The 17,909-nt window shown below is 34.8% G+C and overlaps 1 protein-coding gene and 2 long non-coding RNA genes across 3 annotated transcripts; 2 read left to right on the forward strand and 1 right to left on the reverse strand.

Moving 5' to 3' along the window:
- Nucleotides 1–588: 588 nt before the first annotated feature.
- On the forward strand, nucleotides 589–5,394 carry LOC133204447 (uncharacterized). The gene is made up of 6 exons (XR_009723578.1): nucleotides 589–737; nucleotides 2,398–2,508; nucleotides 2,835–2,920; nucleotides 3,987–4,093; nucleotides 4,536–4,633; nucleotides 4,794–5,394. It is a non-coding gene; the product is annotated as an uncharacterized LOC133204447 (long non-coding RNA).
- On the reverse strand, nucleotides 4,767–6,955 carry LOC133204448 (uncharacterized). Its single transcript, XR_009723579.1, has 2 exons — nucleotides 6,784–6,955; nucleotides 4,767–5,263 (listed from the first exon to the last, which is right to left on the reverse strand). It is a non-coding gene; the product is annotated as an uncharacterized LOC133204448 (long non-coding RNA).
- Nucleotides 6,956–7,721: 766 nt separating this feature from the next.
- Nucleotides 7,722–16,149, forward strand: LOC133204473 (RNA-binding protein RO60-like). Its single transcript, XM_061340213.1, has 2 exons — nucleotides 7,722–8,035; nucleotides 13,221–16,149. Exons 1-2 carry the CDS (start codon nucleotides 7,785–7,787, stop codon nucleotides 14,686–14,688), a joined length of 1,719 nt encoding a protein of 572 aa, XP_061196197.1. The 5' UTR covers nucleotides 7,722–7,784; the 3' UTR covers nucleotides 14,689–16,149.
- Nucleotides 16,150–17,909: the final 1,760 nt, after the last annotated feature.

Genomic DNA, 17,909 nt, shown 5'->3' on the forward strand with positions numbered 1-17,909 from the left:
AGTTTGTGAGTGCATTTTCTCTGAAAGTGTAAATGATTGCGGTTATGGGGAAGGGTGTACTCCATGTAATTTAGAGTAAATACCTTGTGTTATTATTATACTATGGGTTAAAAATGTACTACAGAAACAAGTGATTGTGGCTTTTCCATACCACACGCCGTAAACAGATCGAGAACCTTAGAGAACTCTAAAGAACCTTAGAGAACCCAAATGCTCTTTAATTATTTATTGCCTGTAAATGAAATATTTATGTTTTAAATAACCAATATATTACACACAAACAAAGTCAAATTTGAAAAAAGAATATTTTGCCACGTTTTATGCCTAATTTCAACGGAATACTAATCCATGATGACTTTATCATATGATAAAAGTAATAAGAAATTGATTGTATTATGTATATTATTGTATATGTTGCTTAATAAATTGCTTAAGTGTTCTACATAACTTAAAAATAATATTAAATTAAAAATATTAATTTGAAAGAATTGTAAAATTATGTGATCTGTAAGTCTCGTCACGTGACTCGCGAGATTTTTCGATAATATTAACTTCCGGGTACCTCACACATGGAGATGTGTATTGGGTTACACATGTTTATGGTTTACACAAAGCATACAAGGAAAGATTAAGCAGTTGTACAAAGTCGAAGGGTTCTCCGACGTACGATGGATGAATTGAGTGTCATAAAAGCTTGGATGCGAGCATCCAGGAGAAGAATTTCGATCGAAGTACAGGTAAACAAGTCGGAGAATGTCACCTGTTTCTTGTGTATTCTTGGGGAAATCGAAGTGTCTTGTATCATACCTGGATGGAATAGTTTTGTTAGCTCACCTGAGCTGAAAGCTCAAGTGAGCTTTTCTGATCACATTTTGTCCGGCGTCCGTCTGTCCGTCTGTCTGTCTGTAAACTTTTCACATTTTCAACTTCTTCTCAAGAACCACTGGGCCAAATTCAACCAAACTTGCCACAAAGCATCCTTGGGTAAAGGGGATTCAAGTTTGTTCAAATGAAGGGCCACGCCCTCTTTCAAGGGGAGATAATTAGGAATTAGTGAAAAAATAATGGCATCATTTAAAAATCTTCTTCTCAAGAACCACTGGGCCAGGAAAGATGAAACTTATGTGGAAACATCCTCAGGTAGTGTAGATTCAAGTTTGTTCAAATCATGACCCCCGGGGGTAGGATGGGGCCACAATGGGGGATCCAAGTTTTACATAGAAATATATAGGAAAATATCTTTAAAAATCTTCTTCTTAAGAACAGTAAAGCCAAGATTGGTCATATTTATATGGAAGCATCCTCAGGTAGTGTAGATTCAAGTTTGTTCAAATCATGACCCCCGGGGGTAGGGTGGGGCCACAATGGGGGATCCAAGTTTTACATAGAAATATATAGGAAAATATCTTTAAAAATCTTCTTCTTAAGAACAGCAAAGCCAAGATTGGTCATATTTATATGGAAGCATCCTCAGGTAGTGTAGATTCAAGTTTGTTCAAATCATGTCCCCCGGGGATAGGGTGGGGCCACAATGGGGGATCCAAGTTTTACATAGAAATATATAGAAAAATATCTTTAAAAATCTTCTTCTTAAGAACAGTAAAGCCAAGATTGGTCATATTTATATGGAAGCATCCCCAGGTAGTGTAGATTCAAGTTTGTTCAAATCATGACCGCCGGGAGTAGGGTGGGGCCACAATGGGGGATCCAAGTTTTACATAGGAATATATAGGAAAATATCGTTAAAAATCTTCTTCTTAAGAACAGTAAAGCCATGATTGGTCATATTTATATGGAAGCATCCTCAGGTAGTGAAGATTCAAATTTGCTCAAATCATAACCCCCGGGGGTAGGGTGGGGCCACAATGAAGGATCCAAGTTTTACATAGAAATATATAGGAAAATATCTCTAAAAATCTTCTTCTTAAAAACAGTAAAGCCATGATTGGTCATATTTATATGGAAGCATCCTCAGGTAGTGAAGATTCAAATTTGCTCAAATCGTAACCCCCGGGGGTAGGGTGGGGCCACAATGAAGGATCCAAGTCAAGAACAGAAAAGCCATGATTAGTCAAATTGATATGGAGGCATCTTTGGGTAGTGTAGAATGAAATTTGTTCAAATGAGGGCCCCCATGGGTAGGGTGGGGCCACAATGGGGGATCAAATTTTTACAAATGAATATATGGGAAAAAAATCTGCTGCTCAAGAACAACAAAGCCATTTGTTATATTGATATGAAAGCATCATCAGTTTGTTTAAAATTCAACACCCCCCTCCCTGTAAACTTTTCAATACTGTACTGATTTTTGCTTTTTTTCCTAGCCAATGTGTGCTCAGGTGAGCGATGTGGCCCATGGGCCTCTTGTTATCATCATTCCAATTAATTTATTAACAGATTTTTCTTGAATTCGAGAACAATGATATTAATACCAGCTGGTAAAAGAGGAATAGTGTAAGTGCCCGATGGGTACGAACGTCATCTTGTGACTGCATCACCTTTGTTTGGGTAAATAATTTGTTCAGAATACGCTTCATTTATCAACAGAATTTTAGCTGTTGCGTGCCAGTGAGTCTAGTCTTAAGCAATCAATGTTTGAAAGAACATATTTCTCGAGGATAGATTTTCTTTATATATTCTGCCAATTCTCTCTGTATTTATCATTGAACAAAATTCACATGACTGCAACAATATGACCATATTCTTCAGTTTAGAGAGTATGTTATAGAGGAGATTTTGGTTAAAGTTTCAGTCTGTTAAGGTTTCAGTCTGTTTCAGTGTTTGAAATATTCTTTCATCTTACACAATTGTATACATTAAGATTCATTTCATAGCTGAAGTACAAGAGAACTGCAGCACCGAAGACTACATGTACATCGATTTGAATAATCTGGATCCTCAAAAGGCAAATCAAATACAGGTATGAAATAATGTCACAAAATAAGTTCTTGGACTTACATTTACTCTGATAATACACATAAAGCATATCAAAAATAGTAAAGAATTATAGGTACATCAGGTGACAACTCAGTCAAGTATGGAATATTATTAACGCTGAGTTTCCAATTGTCAAAAGGGTATTCAATATATTCAATACAAGTTGTCAATCATTTATAAGTGATTTGTCCAGTGGTGCTTAACTTTTCTCCCACAGGTTTTTACACATTCACCCATCATTTATCTATACTGTATTCAAGCATTTCTGGACTTTTTTTGTTGGGAGATGTAAGATTTTTGAAGTCCTTTATGATTTGGACACTTTTTCTTGATCCAGTAGATGCTTTTTTTTCTTAATTAACATGACACTGACAAATATTGGACCCCCATAACTTGAATGAATTGTCATTTCTTGTGAGAGTGATGTAGTTGTAATAAGTATAGATCTATGCTGAGAAGAAAGAAATCTATGAAACCAAGCAGTTTTGTGTACTTGTTTGTACTTGTTTTTTTTATAACTTGTATTTTTTTAAATAAAAAAGCACAGTAGCATAGTGGTTTTCTACTGAGAAACCAAGGTTCATTACACAGTATTGGTGTAATGTTGTTACACCTGAATATGTTATAACCTGATGCATTTGGCTCGGGCAAAAGGGTACTTGTGCATCTAAGGAGTTGATCAATGATGGGTCTAATCAATATTCACAAATGTCACATATGCATATAACCAACATGTCAGCGATGTATATGATATATCTCTCAAGAAACATCAAAGTGTAAAAAAAAAAAAAAAAAAAAAAAAAAAAAAACTTTCTTTCTGTGCATCTGAATCATTTATAACACTAAAATTGTATTTAAAAATTAGGCTAACAATAATGTCAAAGAACAATATAGTCTTTAACACATAAGTACAATTTTGCATTCATTCGTCTATTCACTCTATTGTATTAAATGAGGTTCATTTGCATATAAATGTTGTTTACATTGTTTTACTGTCTTTAATAACTTGTAATACTAAATTTTATAACTTGACAAATTCTTCTTTTTAGAAAATGCATATAATTTGGAAAAGAGACCACCAATCCACTGGGGGGTATCGCATAAAAGCAATGGTATTACAGAATATTGTAAAGCTGGATGAGTTATAGTGAAACAGGTAGGCAAGTACTTTGTTCTTGGAATTCTTCGCCCCAGTTAAGTTTTATTTTTCTCATTCGGCCCTCGTTACAAGTAGGTGAATTTAAAGCGGGGCAAATTCAAAGAAGGCAGCATATATCTTTTAAACACAAATGTGCTTCATCAAATTTTAAAAGGGCAAAATTGTTTTCAAGAGTGAAAGAGTGAATATATTAAAAATTAAAATGGGGTGAAAATACCCAATAATACAGGTTATATGTATTTATGTATTAACACAGTATATTCTTTATAATGAAAAAAATTTGTTCTGTAAAAGGACAAATTTTGTTCTGATTTGTATTTAATAAAAAAATAAATGCCAGATTTATAACATATTTTGCAGGCACCTAAATTACCATCAGTTGTGTGTCAAGCTGTGCAAAAATTCAATGTCATATTACAGAATCTTTTCTTAAATACAGGTATATGTCTGCTCATCTGGCAATCTTTGGATATCACTGGATGGTACTTCCAGCATGAAGACCAGCTAGTTGCCTCACCTGTCTTGACATTGTTAAAGGTAAGTGACCCTTTCAGAAAAGGATCTGACGATGCAAAGGCTTGCTCATCAATTAAAGATTTCTATTTACCAATAGCTAATTAATTTGAATTTCTGTAGCTTAAAAATTTAATGATATGAATTAAAAAAAATATTTTAATCAAAATTATTTTTATTTCAGTACTTTAAGACAGTGAAAAGACATGGCTCTAAATTACTGCATCAGAGATCTATCCAGGTTATAAATCAGAGCAAAACAATAAAGCATCATTTGGAGCTACTTATATCACTGCCTTAACGAGTTGTCTGCAGACGGGGCATCCTTAAAAACTTCAGTCGCACTCGTCACTTAGAATAGAAAACTTCATATTTTTATAACTTTTGTATCAATCCTTTTGCACTTCATCTGACTTGGAATTTCAGTAGCCTTTACATGTAACATCCTTCAAGCATTTCATGAAGTACCAATTTGCAGGTGTAAAATGTTTGTCCCAAATGAAACAAAAAAAAATAAATTCTCTGGCAGTTAGCAGTGTCCTGAGCAGTTGATTGATGTCACAGTTCCACCAGCATAGTATTTGTAGTTGAATGGTGCCATTTTTAAGAAAACTTTTCACAAAAACCTGGAAAACATCAGATGGAAAGGAGCATCTACAAGAAAAACAGTGAACACTTTCTTGAATATTAACAATGATATGTCATGCCCCATTTACATCCTTTATATAAACTAATTAACCAAATCATAGAGAATTATATACAAATTTGTCCTTTTGTGTATTTATAGTGTATTAAATTGATTTTACTAATTTATAAATATTTATGTTTTTCGCAGTCATAAATATTTACAAATATAAGTACATATAACATAAAAATATTACATGTTTATTAGGATAACATGAAATTGTTATTCCTCAAAACCATCGCTGACCGAGGCGAACAATGGTTTTCAAGGGGTAACAATTTCACATTACCCAAAATAAACAAATAATATTTTTCTTGTTTTAGAATGCATTTGAAAGAAAACATCAAGGTGAAACGAACGTGCAAACATTCTGCACAGCCAACAATCTTTATTACTATACATTTACATTTCCAATGTCTTTGTCCGAGATAAAATTTCAAATAGTAAAAATACTTTATTTCTACATCGATCTACTGGTTCATCCATAGGCGTGGTGAAAAAAAATATCACGTGCTGAGCGGGACAAATAAAGACAGAAGCGGGGCTTGAAGCACGTGAATTTGCAGGATCAAGAGCATGTATATATAAGGAATAACTGTCAGATTTTTTGGTTTCATGACGATGATCAATCGATTGGCTTGCGTGATAATTTTATGCATAAACGCCTTCAGCGTTTATGCAAATTATCACACAAGCCACTCGATTGATCACATCATGAAACCAAAAAATTAGACAGTTATTCCTTAAATATACTGTTACCCTTAGTCATGCATTTTCAACCATTGGGATGTAATGTTTGGCATGCAGTAGGGTAATAGTACTTGTTAACAAATGTTTTTAAACCAAATTTAACTATTTAACAGGAAAGTATATGAAAAATTTAACTAGCATTATGGTGCTGAGAGTACCGTATATACTCGCCCATAAGTCGGTTTTTTGGGAGTTGAATTTTGGTCCAAAACTCTATATCCGACTTATAGGCGAGTCATGGAAAATTGGCGTTATTTTGAACGCAAACATGTAGTATTTTATAAACGTGTCCGACGATTATCGTTGAATAAAGTCTGCATATATATTTTTTTGTGTTCTAAGATTATGCATAAAGTACAAGCATTTACATATTTCAATAATTTTATCTTTATCTTAAGTGTGCAGTACTTATTTATTTATTTATTTATTTATTTATTAATTTTTTGATGATTTAAAATTGAATATTGGCGTCATTTCTCAAAAGAATTAACTAAAACAAGTTAAAACATTGATTTGAAATTGTCAACCGGTTCTTTCAAAAAGTTGTACCGACTTATATGCGGGTCAATGGCAAATCCCTCCAAAATAACCTCAAAAATTACAACCGACTTATAGGCGGACCGACTTATAGGCGAGTATATACGGTAACCATGGTATGTGAGCTTGTGTGAACTTGATCCTGAATTATTATGTTTTGAATATTGTAAAAGAAATGTGCAGCCAAAACTTTGACCTGTACCTGATTTAGCCTTCTCGGAAGTTGTCACACTGTTTACGAGTGTAATAACTGGGATCTGCTTCATTTGCAGATACATGGATAACACATTCACTCAAAGCACTGTCCCTTTTTCAGTACCTTGTGCAGCCCTGTAATATATAATGACATATGGAGAAAAATTCTATTTCAAGAAAAATATCTGTCATAATTGTAGGAGTATTGGAAAGGGGGGAAGGGTGTCATGAAGCTTGGCAGTTAATATGTGTACATGAAAAAAATACCTTCTTTTTTGTAGAATAAAAAATGATTTTTTTTTTAGTGTGTGTGACTATTTTTATTTCTGGATAGACCATGCATGTAGACAGGGTAGACTACAGAATGAGCTGTCCATTTTTATTCATTGTAGTAACCAAATTAAAAAAAATAGAATGTGTTCTCTACAAGGATCATGTGTTATCGACGTGGTAATCAACTTTGTATTCCCATGGTCGATGCATTCCCGATCTCATACACACCTGTCCAATACTCCAAAATAGACCCTTGTAAGCTAAATCAATGCAATAAATTTCCGAAACCAATCTGTAGATAAGCTTACCTTTTGCTCAGGTACCCGGAAGTTTAAACACGAAAGTGAAAGTAAACGAGACTTACAGGCCCTTAACGCCGTTTTTGAAATTCAATCGGGATCGGGATGACATAAAATACTTAACCATCTATATTGTTACTACGATATTCAACTATTTTCTAGGGAAAACATTCATTAAATGATCTTGTTATTGATTGTATGCATAGGATATGATTTATAAAAAAAATCAACTCAATCATGCATGAAATTTAATTGAATTTACCAAATAAACATTGATTTCTCTAGAGTTCTCTAGTGTTCTCTTTTCAGTAGAACGCGCTAAATTTAGTAAAGGGGATTTCCATTCCAATATATGCGCCATTCATTTTATGACTAGGAGCTGTGTAACGAAGACGAAACAGTTCCAGGTCCGGATTTAATTACTGAAAACAGGAAAATGTCGGACGATGAGAAAGATATGGAGATGGGTGATGAGGAATGGCCCGGACAAATGGGAGAGGAGGGAGACCTAAAAAGTCAAAACGAAAGAATAGCGCCTTACCAGCTTATGAACAGTACCGGGGGATATGTGTACCAGACTGACTATATAACTCAGCTGATGAGGTTCCTGTGTATCGGAACAACAGGCGGGACATATTACACAGGGGAGGTCGAGCTAACCAGGGAAAATGCACGCTGTATTGATAGGTATATTAATAGACAGTGAAACCACAAAGGGTGCATAGGTTTCCCGCTTTTCTTTTGCTCTTTCTCAAAACAGAAAAATGTACAAAAATTTTGTTGTTGATTATCGATAATAATTAAAATCACTATAACTTTACCTTCCATAATATCATGAAATATACAGAATATGTACAATATCACAGGGATCGACATTAACGGTTGTCCGATTGCCCGGGACAAGTAAATTCTCATTTCGGGCAAGTGAAACTGACGACATACTTGTCCGATCGGGCAAGTAAATTTTTCTCATAGAAATGTACATATTTATTTAGTTTACATTAAGTTATAAATAAAACAAAAAATTAACACTTGATTTCCACCAGGTACCTGACTGACATTGTTTTTGCATTCGGAATTTCTCAGTAGCATTTCTTGATTATACCATTCATTTAAATATCACGTTCGTTATTCTGTTTTCTTTCTTGGTAAACACGCTCTATGTCTAACAACTTTGTTAACTTCTTATTAGGAAATTAGATTATGTATTCACTCACAGAATATAAGTACAGTGTAACACGATGTATCGTGATCAAGATAAAAAAAATGTATGTTAAATAGCAAAGTTCTATATTCTTTTAGCGCTGCTTCACGGTTATCTCTTAGGATAACGATTCACAAAAGTACCTTACCAAAAATAATTTTTAAAAATATGAATTTTATTAAAAGAAAATGGAGGGTTATTGCTACGTGGCAGTGTGTGTTAACAGGTCAAATTTACCAGGACAGTGGTATACATTTATGTACAAACTCTACACTGATTTTTTTTTCAGGTAGCTCAATTTGCCAAATTGACAGTAGTGTATTCGGTCACATTTTTTTCTTATCATAACATTTACAGTAAAAAATAATTTTCTTCTTAAGTTCTTTCCTTATTTTGGGCAACCAAGTTTTGCATTCGGACAAGTCAAAGTTTTAGATCACTTGCCCGAAGGGCAAGTCAATCTGAAAGTTAATGTCTATCCCTGTATCATATGGAATACCATATTTACATTCTTTCTTCTCCTCCTCTCAATTCCGTTTGATTTCAAATGCACGTACCAAACATTGGAGATAGTCAAGTCATATTATGTGCATGCATGGGTGGATACAGGATTTGTGATTTAAGGAGGGGGGCGTGGATAACTTTGTTCAGGCATGGGGTCGCCTTGAGACCCCCAGTGGGTCCAGTGCGAAGCCCTGGTGGGGGCCCAGGGGGCGAAGCCCCCGGAAGCTCCTGGGTTTTTGTGAATTTTAAGAGTAAAACCAGGCACTAAAATAGTGGTACTGATTAGTTATGTACACTATGATATTTCACTTTCTAAAAGAAAAACGCACACACACACACAAACAAACCAAAAAAAAAAACAACGGACAAACAAGATCAGATTTTAAAAATAGCATTTTACCTAGATATACAAGAAGTCAAATTAATCAGAATGTTTTTCAAAGTACATTGTCACTTAAGAGGGCTGGGTGGTTGTGGCCATTTTTCAGACTATATTGATCTCCTTTAGAAGAAGAGCTCCATATAAAGATATACAAAAAGATTATGAGATGTGTGTAATGAAAAAAGTCTTGTATCTATGTAAGTAAATTACTGCATAGTTACACCATTTGAGAAATAAATACATCAATCAGTGGACGGGTTTGTAAAGTAGACCGTCTGATTTTAAATTCATTTACCTTCGACCAGCCTTTAAATATTGCAGTATTTTTCCTTGCATCATGATAGGAAATTGACAAGTGCAGTCTACCCTTCAAACGAAATTGGGAGACGTTTTCCGGTTTGAATAATTATGAGATAATATTCATAGCCTAGGGATTGCCATCTTCGCTAGCCAAGGGTTTCTGATACGCTACTCTCCTCATAAGCCCTTGGCATACGGTGTTAAAAAAAGTTGGGATTTTTTTCTCAGGTTGTGATTGGAGTTGATCGACATCGTTCGACCAATCAGAAATTGTTTTTTGTAAATGACGATATTTGCGTTCGGGATATATCTTGACTCTTTAATATCGGGAATGAAAAACGCAAGTAAACAACGATCCGTAAGATAACATGCCATTCTATGAATAGCTATATGGTGTCATCCAATATCTTAAGCTACGTGCAAAATATGTGATTAAGAATCTATACTGAAGATGTAGATTTGCATTTTAACATGTTTAATAACAAATTAACATAACTTAATACCTTCTTGTTAATTATTCTTTAAAAACATTATGTTTTTAAATACGCTTTTTATTTCTGTCGATGACGCAATCTGTGCGAACCTGGTAAGAATCGTGATCACGTGACGAAAACAATCCCGTCTTTTGTCAGCACCGTATGCCAAGGGTTTATGAGGAGAGTAGCGTATCAGAAACCCTTGGCTAGCGAAGATGAGGGATTGCAAGGTTTTCAGACTTGATTTTTAAGAAAACCGATACTTGGTCATTAAATAAAATAACCATTTTTTAATTGACCATTAATTATAAAACCAAAGTATGGCATTATTAATATTAGTCATGTCATACTTTGAAAATTTTAAAAGGGGGGGGGTTGCGCCCCACGCCCCCCCCCCCTTAAATCCGCCAGTGCGCTACAGTGTATGTGTTAAAAGACAGGGTTTTTAAACAATAAAATGCTTTGTTTTTACTAAGCAGGTTTGAATTATGTAAATTTGTTCTGCATTGGCCATTGGGTTCAACCGTTGATTTGAGTTAATGATTTCCATTCTGATTAACAAGACAGTCATATTTTATTGTTTATATCTTATAAATTATCTGTATAAGCGGATTGCTAGTAAGTTAAATATTGAATTATTGACACAGGCACTTGTTTCATATATGGGGTCACCCCCTTTTTCTTTCCACGAGGTACCTAACTCAAATTCAGGCACCCCCGCTTCAAGCTCGTATTTTGTTATATCAATCATTAACCTACTTTAAAATGACATATTTCGCTTTGAGTGACTTTTTTCCCTTGTCAAATAAATCGTTTAAGATGACTCTGGTCGAGCCTCTATATTGTTAACCACTCATTTATTCCTCGAAAATTACCTCGATACATATTAAAGGTGCTTGGACACAGATTTGAAGTTAATATTTTCTCAAATTTTCTGTATAATTTCATGACTTACGTGTTGCTATAGCATTTCATACTAAAATATGATAAAAATCTTATTTCATCTCGAAGTTATTGAAACTTCAAATTTCTGGACGCGTTTGATTGACACATCCTTGCACTTTCACAAATTTTAATTTTATTCTAATACTTAAGAAAAGTGGCAATTTTGTTGTGTATTAATGAAAAATATTTAAACTATAATCCAGAAAATTCAGAGTAGAAATGTTCGAAAGCAAAACCCACTCACAGTATTGTCAGTCCGTGCTCAGTGGTGTGTGCAGACTTTAACAATTGAACACACCCGGTGAATCGTAAACATTAACAATAACAGAGCTCGTGCCCTGTTTACAAAAACAGTTTACGTTTCACGGGTGTATTCAATTTGTTAAACTCTGTACACAACACTGAGCTAGGGCTGATGATATTAGAGAGGGGGTTTGCTTTCGCACATTACTACTCTGAATTTTCTGGATTATAGATGTAATGTTTTTCATTAATACACAACAAAATCGCTTCTTTTCTTAAATATTAAGGATATAGATAAAATTTGTAAAAGTGCAAGGATGTGTTAATCAAACGCGTCCAGGAATTCGTAGTTCCAATAATTTCCAGATAAAACAAGTTTTTAATTATATTTTCGTGTGAAATGCTATTGCAATATTTAAGTCGTGATATTATACAGAAAATTTGAGAAAATATTAACTTCAAATCTGTGTCTAAGCACCTTTAAGACTTGGATGCATCCATTTCTGGTTGGGATTATAGATGAAGGATAAAACCAGAGTCCTCGGAATGGAATATACTTCGAAGAGTCTGGTTTTATCCTACAAATTTGCGGGGATCGAACCATAACGTTTTCGATTCCATTCCACTGAACGGGTACCGCGTATTACTGAGCTATCATCGCTACACACACACACACACATTGTGGATTTTAAAACGACAATGAGGCACTGCATTTACACAATGGGATTTTTCGGAAAAATTTCATTTTTTTATGGTTTATGGGTCTTGAACTTCTCTTTGCTCGTTTCTTTGAAATAAAAGAAGACAACGTCTCAAAATCATTGAGAGATGACCCAGAGAAAGCATTTTTTTTTTTTAAAGAAAACCTGTTTAAAAATGTAACATTTTGTACCAAATGATTTTCAAGTTATTTTTTTTGTAGTGAATCAAAACACAAACGGTAGAGCGCTCGCTCCGTGATCGGAATCACGTGTTGGAATCACGCCCGCGACTAAGTCGATAAAAAATAGATAGCAACTGTTCCTTCGCCAGGCCTTCGGCACTCATCTTCGCTAGCCAAGGGTTTCCGATCCGAAATCTACTCTACTCCATTGAACGGGGGCTACTTTAGAGGCAATAATTATGGCTTCGTCCTGTATTACACGTGCACGGTGTGCCGATTTCCATCCGTAAACAAACTTGTGATTACAGTATGTAAAATATAGTCTAAATGCATGATCCTTGGCAAGTGTTATTCTAAGTATTACTTTAATGCTCTTGAAGATTTTTATCGTTTGTCATATGTTTTGTTTTTTTTTTGTCACTGTAAAGTCATATTTTTTTGTAGGGTAAAATTTTCGTGGTTTGAGGAAAAACCATGGGTTCATGGGGATTTGATTGCGTAGAAAGAATTGTTGAGTAGTTATTTATATATTTTCCTGGGTCTCTTCATTACCTCGATAACAGCAAAAAATTACCCCCATGAAAAGTAGTGATTTCACAGTATCCTTTTCGAAGCATTGTTTTCCCCAAGCGGTAAACCAACAACCGTTATCACAAATTTTAGGCGGAGACGCAAATCAAGTTATGTTTGATGTAGGCGACAGAGTCATCCGGGATTTGCCGAATGACTTTGGGACATGGTAACAACGAAAACAAAAAGCAACCAGTTCCTACCTGATTTTAAATATGTACTTTTATCATAGAGAGTTTGAAGAAATTAAGTGACTATGCGTGCCACGGCCCTGGTTTAATTAAGAGTTTAAATAATTACAGAGAAGGACTCTTGTATATGCTTTCTAGTATTTAGGCAGAAATGATGACACCTTTTTATTGTAGGTTAATAAACGGTGGAAAAGGCAAAGAAGTAGTGGAGCTGGTTCGTGAATTCAGCGTGGAGAACCGAGCATGTAAACAGCGACCAATTATGTACACCCTGGCGCTCTGCTGTCGTTCAAACGACCCCACAACAAAGGTAGAGGGCTATAAAATACTGTCTGATGTGTGCCGAATCCCAACACACCTGTTCGAATTCATCAAGTACTGCGAGGAGGAAAGCGCTGGAACAGGATGGGGGCGTGCGCACCGCCGAGCCATATCTAAATGGTACTTGAATTACGGGAAGAAGGAGGGAGGGGGAGCATTTCTTGCTCTTCATATGACGAAGTACAAGAATCGCTTTGGTTGGAGCCATAAGGATATTTTCCGGCTCTGTCATATTAAACCAGAACCGGAATACCCCGAGATCAAGTACCTGATCATGGTTACCACTAAAGGAAAGAAGAAAACAGACGAGAGCGATTTTGTTCAACAAGAAATAAGAAAACCAGGATTTGAGAACTCCGAACTCAAGAAGGTAATGACCTTTATGGATGCGGTAACACGAGCTGAGCATTGTACAGATGCAGAAACCATGACACGCTTGATACTGGAACATAATTTGACAAGAGAACACGTTCCTACTGATTTGTTGAAGTCAAAGGAGATATGGAAAGCTCTGATCAAACATATGCCTATGACAGCGATGATAAGGAATCTTGGAAAAATGTCCCATTTAGAGCTTTTGGAGCCAGGAACTTTTGAGGAGGAGCTGACTATCCAGAAACTGACAAACCCAGAGTTACTTAAACGCGGGAGAATCCATCCATTTACACTTTTGGTAGCTTTGAACCAGTACAAGAAAGGTCATGGAGAGCTTGGAAAGATGAAGTGGAAAAAGAACGTCAAAGTAGAAAAAGCTTTGGAGGATGCTTTTTATCTGTCATTTAAGAACGTGAAGCCCACCGGAAAAAGATTCTGTCTGGCTGTTGATGTCAGTGGGTCCATGAATGTTCCTGTAATGGGCACTCCAACCATTTCAGCACGTGACGCTGCAGCAGCTATGATGATGGTCACCGCTCGTACGGAGCAGAATTATGAAGTGGTAGCGTTCTCAGGTGGACTCACCCCACTGGATATCAAAGCTTCGGACAACCTAGACAACGTTTTGGACAAATGCGCCTCGCTGCCTTTCTGTGGTACCGACTGCTCTCGCCCCATGATGTACGCCATGGAAAAAAAGAAGAAATTCGATGTCTTTGTCGTCTACACAGATTCCGAAACCTACTTTGGACAAATTCATCCCTCAGACGCCCTTGTGAGGTATCGGAAGATGTCAGGGGTAACACATGCCCGCCTGATCGTCTGTGGCATGGCCAGTAATAAGTTCACCATCGCGGATCCTAATGACCCCATGATGATGGACATCGTTGGTTTCGATACAAATGCACCACAGGCTATCCACGAATTTGTCACGGGACATATTTAATATGCCATTTTGCCTGATATATTCTAGAGTGTTAATTTTAATTGGCTCATGATAATGAAAACATTGATTATTGGACTATCATTAAGGTAAACGGTACTTGACGTAAGTATTTTCATCTTTTTTATTTGACTTCATACCTTCATTCAATTTTTTGTACATTTTGTTTTATTTACTTTCAGAATCATTTAATATTTTTTTTTTGTTGATATTATTAAAAGAACTTCTACAAATTTCATCATAATTATTATCATCATTCCCAGTGTTTATCGGTGTTTTTTATAACTTCTTGTTAGTTCAATTGTTACAATGTAAAATTTTAACAAATCATTTTTTCTATGAAGGTATCTGAAATGGTTCGAACGTTCATTTCTTTTGCTTTATAAATAACTATGTATACTATTGTATCACACACACACACACACACACAATAATTTAACTAATGTAAAGATGATTACATATAATGAATAATCGCTAAACAGGGAGTAAATGTTTTATATTAACGTTAAATTCTTTTGGGGATTCTACGTATCACCACTGAATCGTCCAACCAATATGATTATCAAGAAATATCGAACATTAATTTCAACGTAAACATCTACCTTATATGTACGTGTCATTAAAACCCCCCAGCTTTTTAAGATTTTATGGTGAAAGTATGTACTGGTATATCTGCAGATCTGTAGCTCGCTAGTGTAAAAAATGGATTGGACGACCAGAGAGCTACAAACACACCCATAAAAATAGGTGTATATTTATTGCGGACAAAAAAGTTCGATGGTTTCAATTTCTGGCCCATGAGGGCTTTTTACAACGTTTGTTGGGAATGTCTGTTTTGTGGAAGTAAAGGAATATTTTACAAACACACAGTTGTAGCAAAATTTTAGGATGGCAGATATACGGAGAAATAAATCGAGAAACGTGTGCTCTTTTTGGTGCATATTGAATATTGAGTATATATATATATATTGAGTATGCCCATTTTTTTTATCACCAGCGAGCTATTGATCTGCATTGCTAACATTGATATAGTGTCCGTTGCCCGGTGTTTTCAATCGAACTTTGTCATGTAGACTACATCAAGATAATAACACTACGTATAAGTTTTAGGTCTAATAGCAGTTTCCTTGATACCGCCCCTCCCTCCCCGAAAAAATAAGCTGTTCAAATCTTTCAAATGCCCACCCTTCTATTATAGTGTTTGTCTGATTCAGCGAAACTGGGTACGCAAGTAGATTGCCTTTTCAAGATGCATAAATTAGTTTTTGATATCTAATGGAAGGTGATGATATTTAGAAAGTTGGTATTCTTGCGGTTTTTTCCGATTTAAACTACAGTAAACTTTGAAACACCAGGAGATTGTATCGATAAGTATGATAATCTATGCTACTCTTTCATTTTGGTGAAAGCATTTGTATTGCTAAAACAATATTAATTACACATGTAATTACATAATTTCATTTACCTGTCTTTGTTTTTTTTTTTATGAGCAATGTAACTGAATATTCAAAATAACGTAATCTATTAAGATTCTCAACAGTCTGTTAGGGTCAGCTTTTTAGAAAAGTTCATTCAGAACCTTTAACTTCAAAACTATTCATTACAATTCAATTTTTATAACATATTTAAATTAAGCAATTCAAATTATTCATTCAATTAAATCATTCATTATACATTCAATTAAAAAGCTGCTCACAAATTCATAAAGAAGCAAGATTTATGAAGGACTATTTCTTGTGGTGGAAGGATATTTAGAAGAAAATCCTTCAAATCTACACATTTGTTAAATTAGTATCTTGGAACTTTAGCCCCACATATTTTTACTTAGCTAATATTTTCCGTTATGATATGCTAGGAATATTAACTACAGACCTCAATTTATATTTTTAGAACAAATTTTACACATTTACTCAACAGACTTTGCCAGGACATGAAGATATATCAAAGAACTCAAGAGAAAATTTACAGTGTTTCTTGCCCGCAAATTGCACATTTTGACCAATATCTCAAAATTTACGTCACTGACCCCAACTTTTTCTACCATTATTTTAAACAATACGATTCTTCTAACCGATCAGCACTTAAGTCAAAAAAAGTTTGATACAAGAAAAATAATTTAATGCCTATTGAGATTTTTTATACCCCAAATGTGATACTTTTTCAGTGCAAAAAGGTCAGGTCACACAATAATTTATGCGCATTAATTTTAAATATTTACATTTCCAATAAATTTCCCCTGTGATTCTTTACAAAATAGAATACAGTTCATTTTCTCATGAACTACCATGGATGAGCATGAATACCTCCATTGTTACGTCATAATACCTTACTTGACGTCAAAACTATAGTGCAAACTGTTTTGCTTTAAAAATGACAGTTGAATGGCGTTATTTGTGGCAAATCATCAGAAAAATAATGTAAATATAAGAAATGAATTTAATTTTTGAAAATTCATGAGGTACATGAACTACAACGCTTCACGCCGGCATATTTATCATGAAGCGCTAACGCGCTTCATGAAATATGCCGGCGTGAAGCGTCGTAGTTCATGTCCTCATGAATCTTCAAAAATGAAATTCATTTCTTAATTACATCTTATAAAATATGATTAAGATAAAAGCGATTAACCAAGAGTTACAATTTAATTAAGGAATGTTTTAAGTTTTGTGTGAGTTATTGGTGTGTAAATCACACAGACTTGTCACGTAGGCATATTTCATGAAGCGCTTCATATTTACATTTTACATGTTTAAATGCACCAAAAATATACTCAATGTTTGAATTTCTCGCTGCCCATTATCGTCATATTTTTATTAACGTCTCTGTAGCCTCATTGTGACGTCACTTTAGCGCGAGTTTCTCCGTGTATAATATTACGCGTGAGTATACACAAAAATGTTTTTCAAATCAATTTCAGTTGGCTTAGTAGAAAAACACAGCAAATGTAAATATATGCAAATAGGTTAACTTAATTGTACCGTAGCTCGGTAAGATGCACACTGATTCCCCATTTTCTCTGCGATTTTGAGTCGTGTTGTATGAGTACTTATATAAAATATACTTCTCAAAAAATCCTTGATATAAGTAATTTCACGATTGACATAGTTGTTACTCTGATTCTGAAAGTTTGCATTGATAGAGTAAAACGGTAAAAGTCTAGAAAACTCAGCACATATGATTCTGTAAATATACGCGTGTTCCACTGTAGTTTTCTTCGTTAGATT

The sequence above is a fragment of the Saccostrea echinata genome, unplaced genomic scaffold (genome assembly GCF_033153115.1).
Source record: "Saccostrea echinata isolate AGI-Se365-2 ecotype Australia unplaced genomic scaffold, CSIRO_AGI_Sech_v1 ptg000053l, whole genome shotgun sequence".
Taxonomy (NCBI): Eukaryota; Metazoa; Mollusca; class Bivalvia; order Ostreida; family Ostreidae; genus Saccostrea; species Saccostrea echinata.

Coding starts and splice junctions, on each gene's coding strand:
- LOC133204473 (XM_061340213.1), top strand. CDS start 7,785: ATGTCGGACGATGAGAAAGATATGGAGATGGGTGATGAGGAATGGCCC. Junction 8,036..13,220: donor AATGCACGCTGTATTGATAG/GTATATTAATAG, acceptor TTTTTATTGTAG/GTTAATAAACGGTGGAAAAG.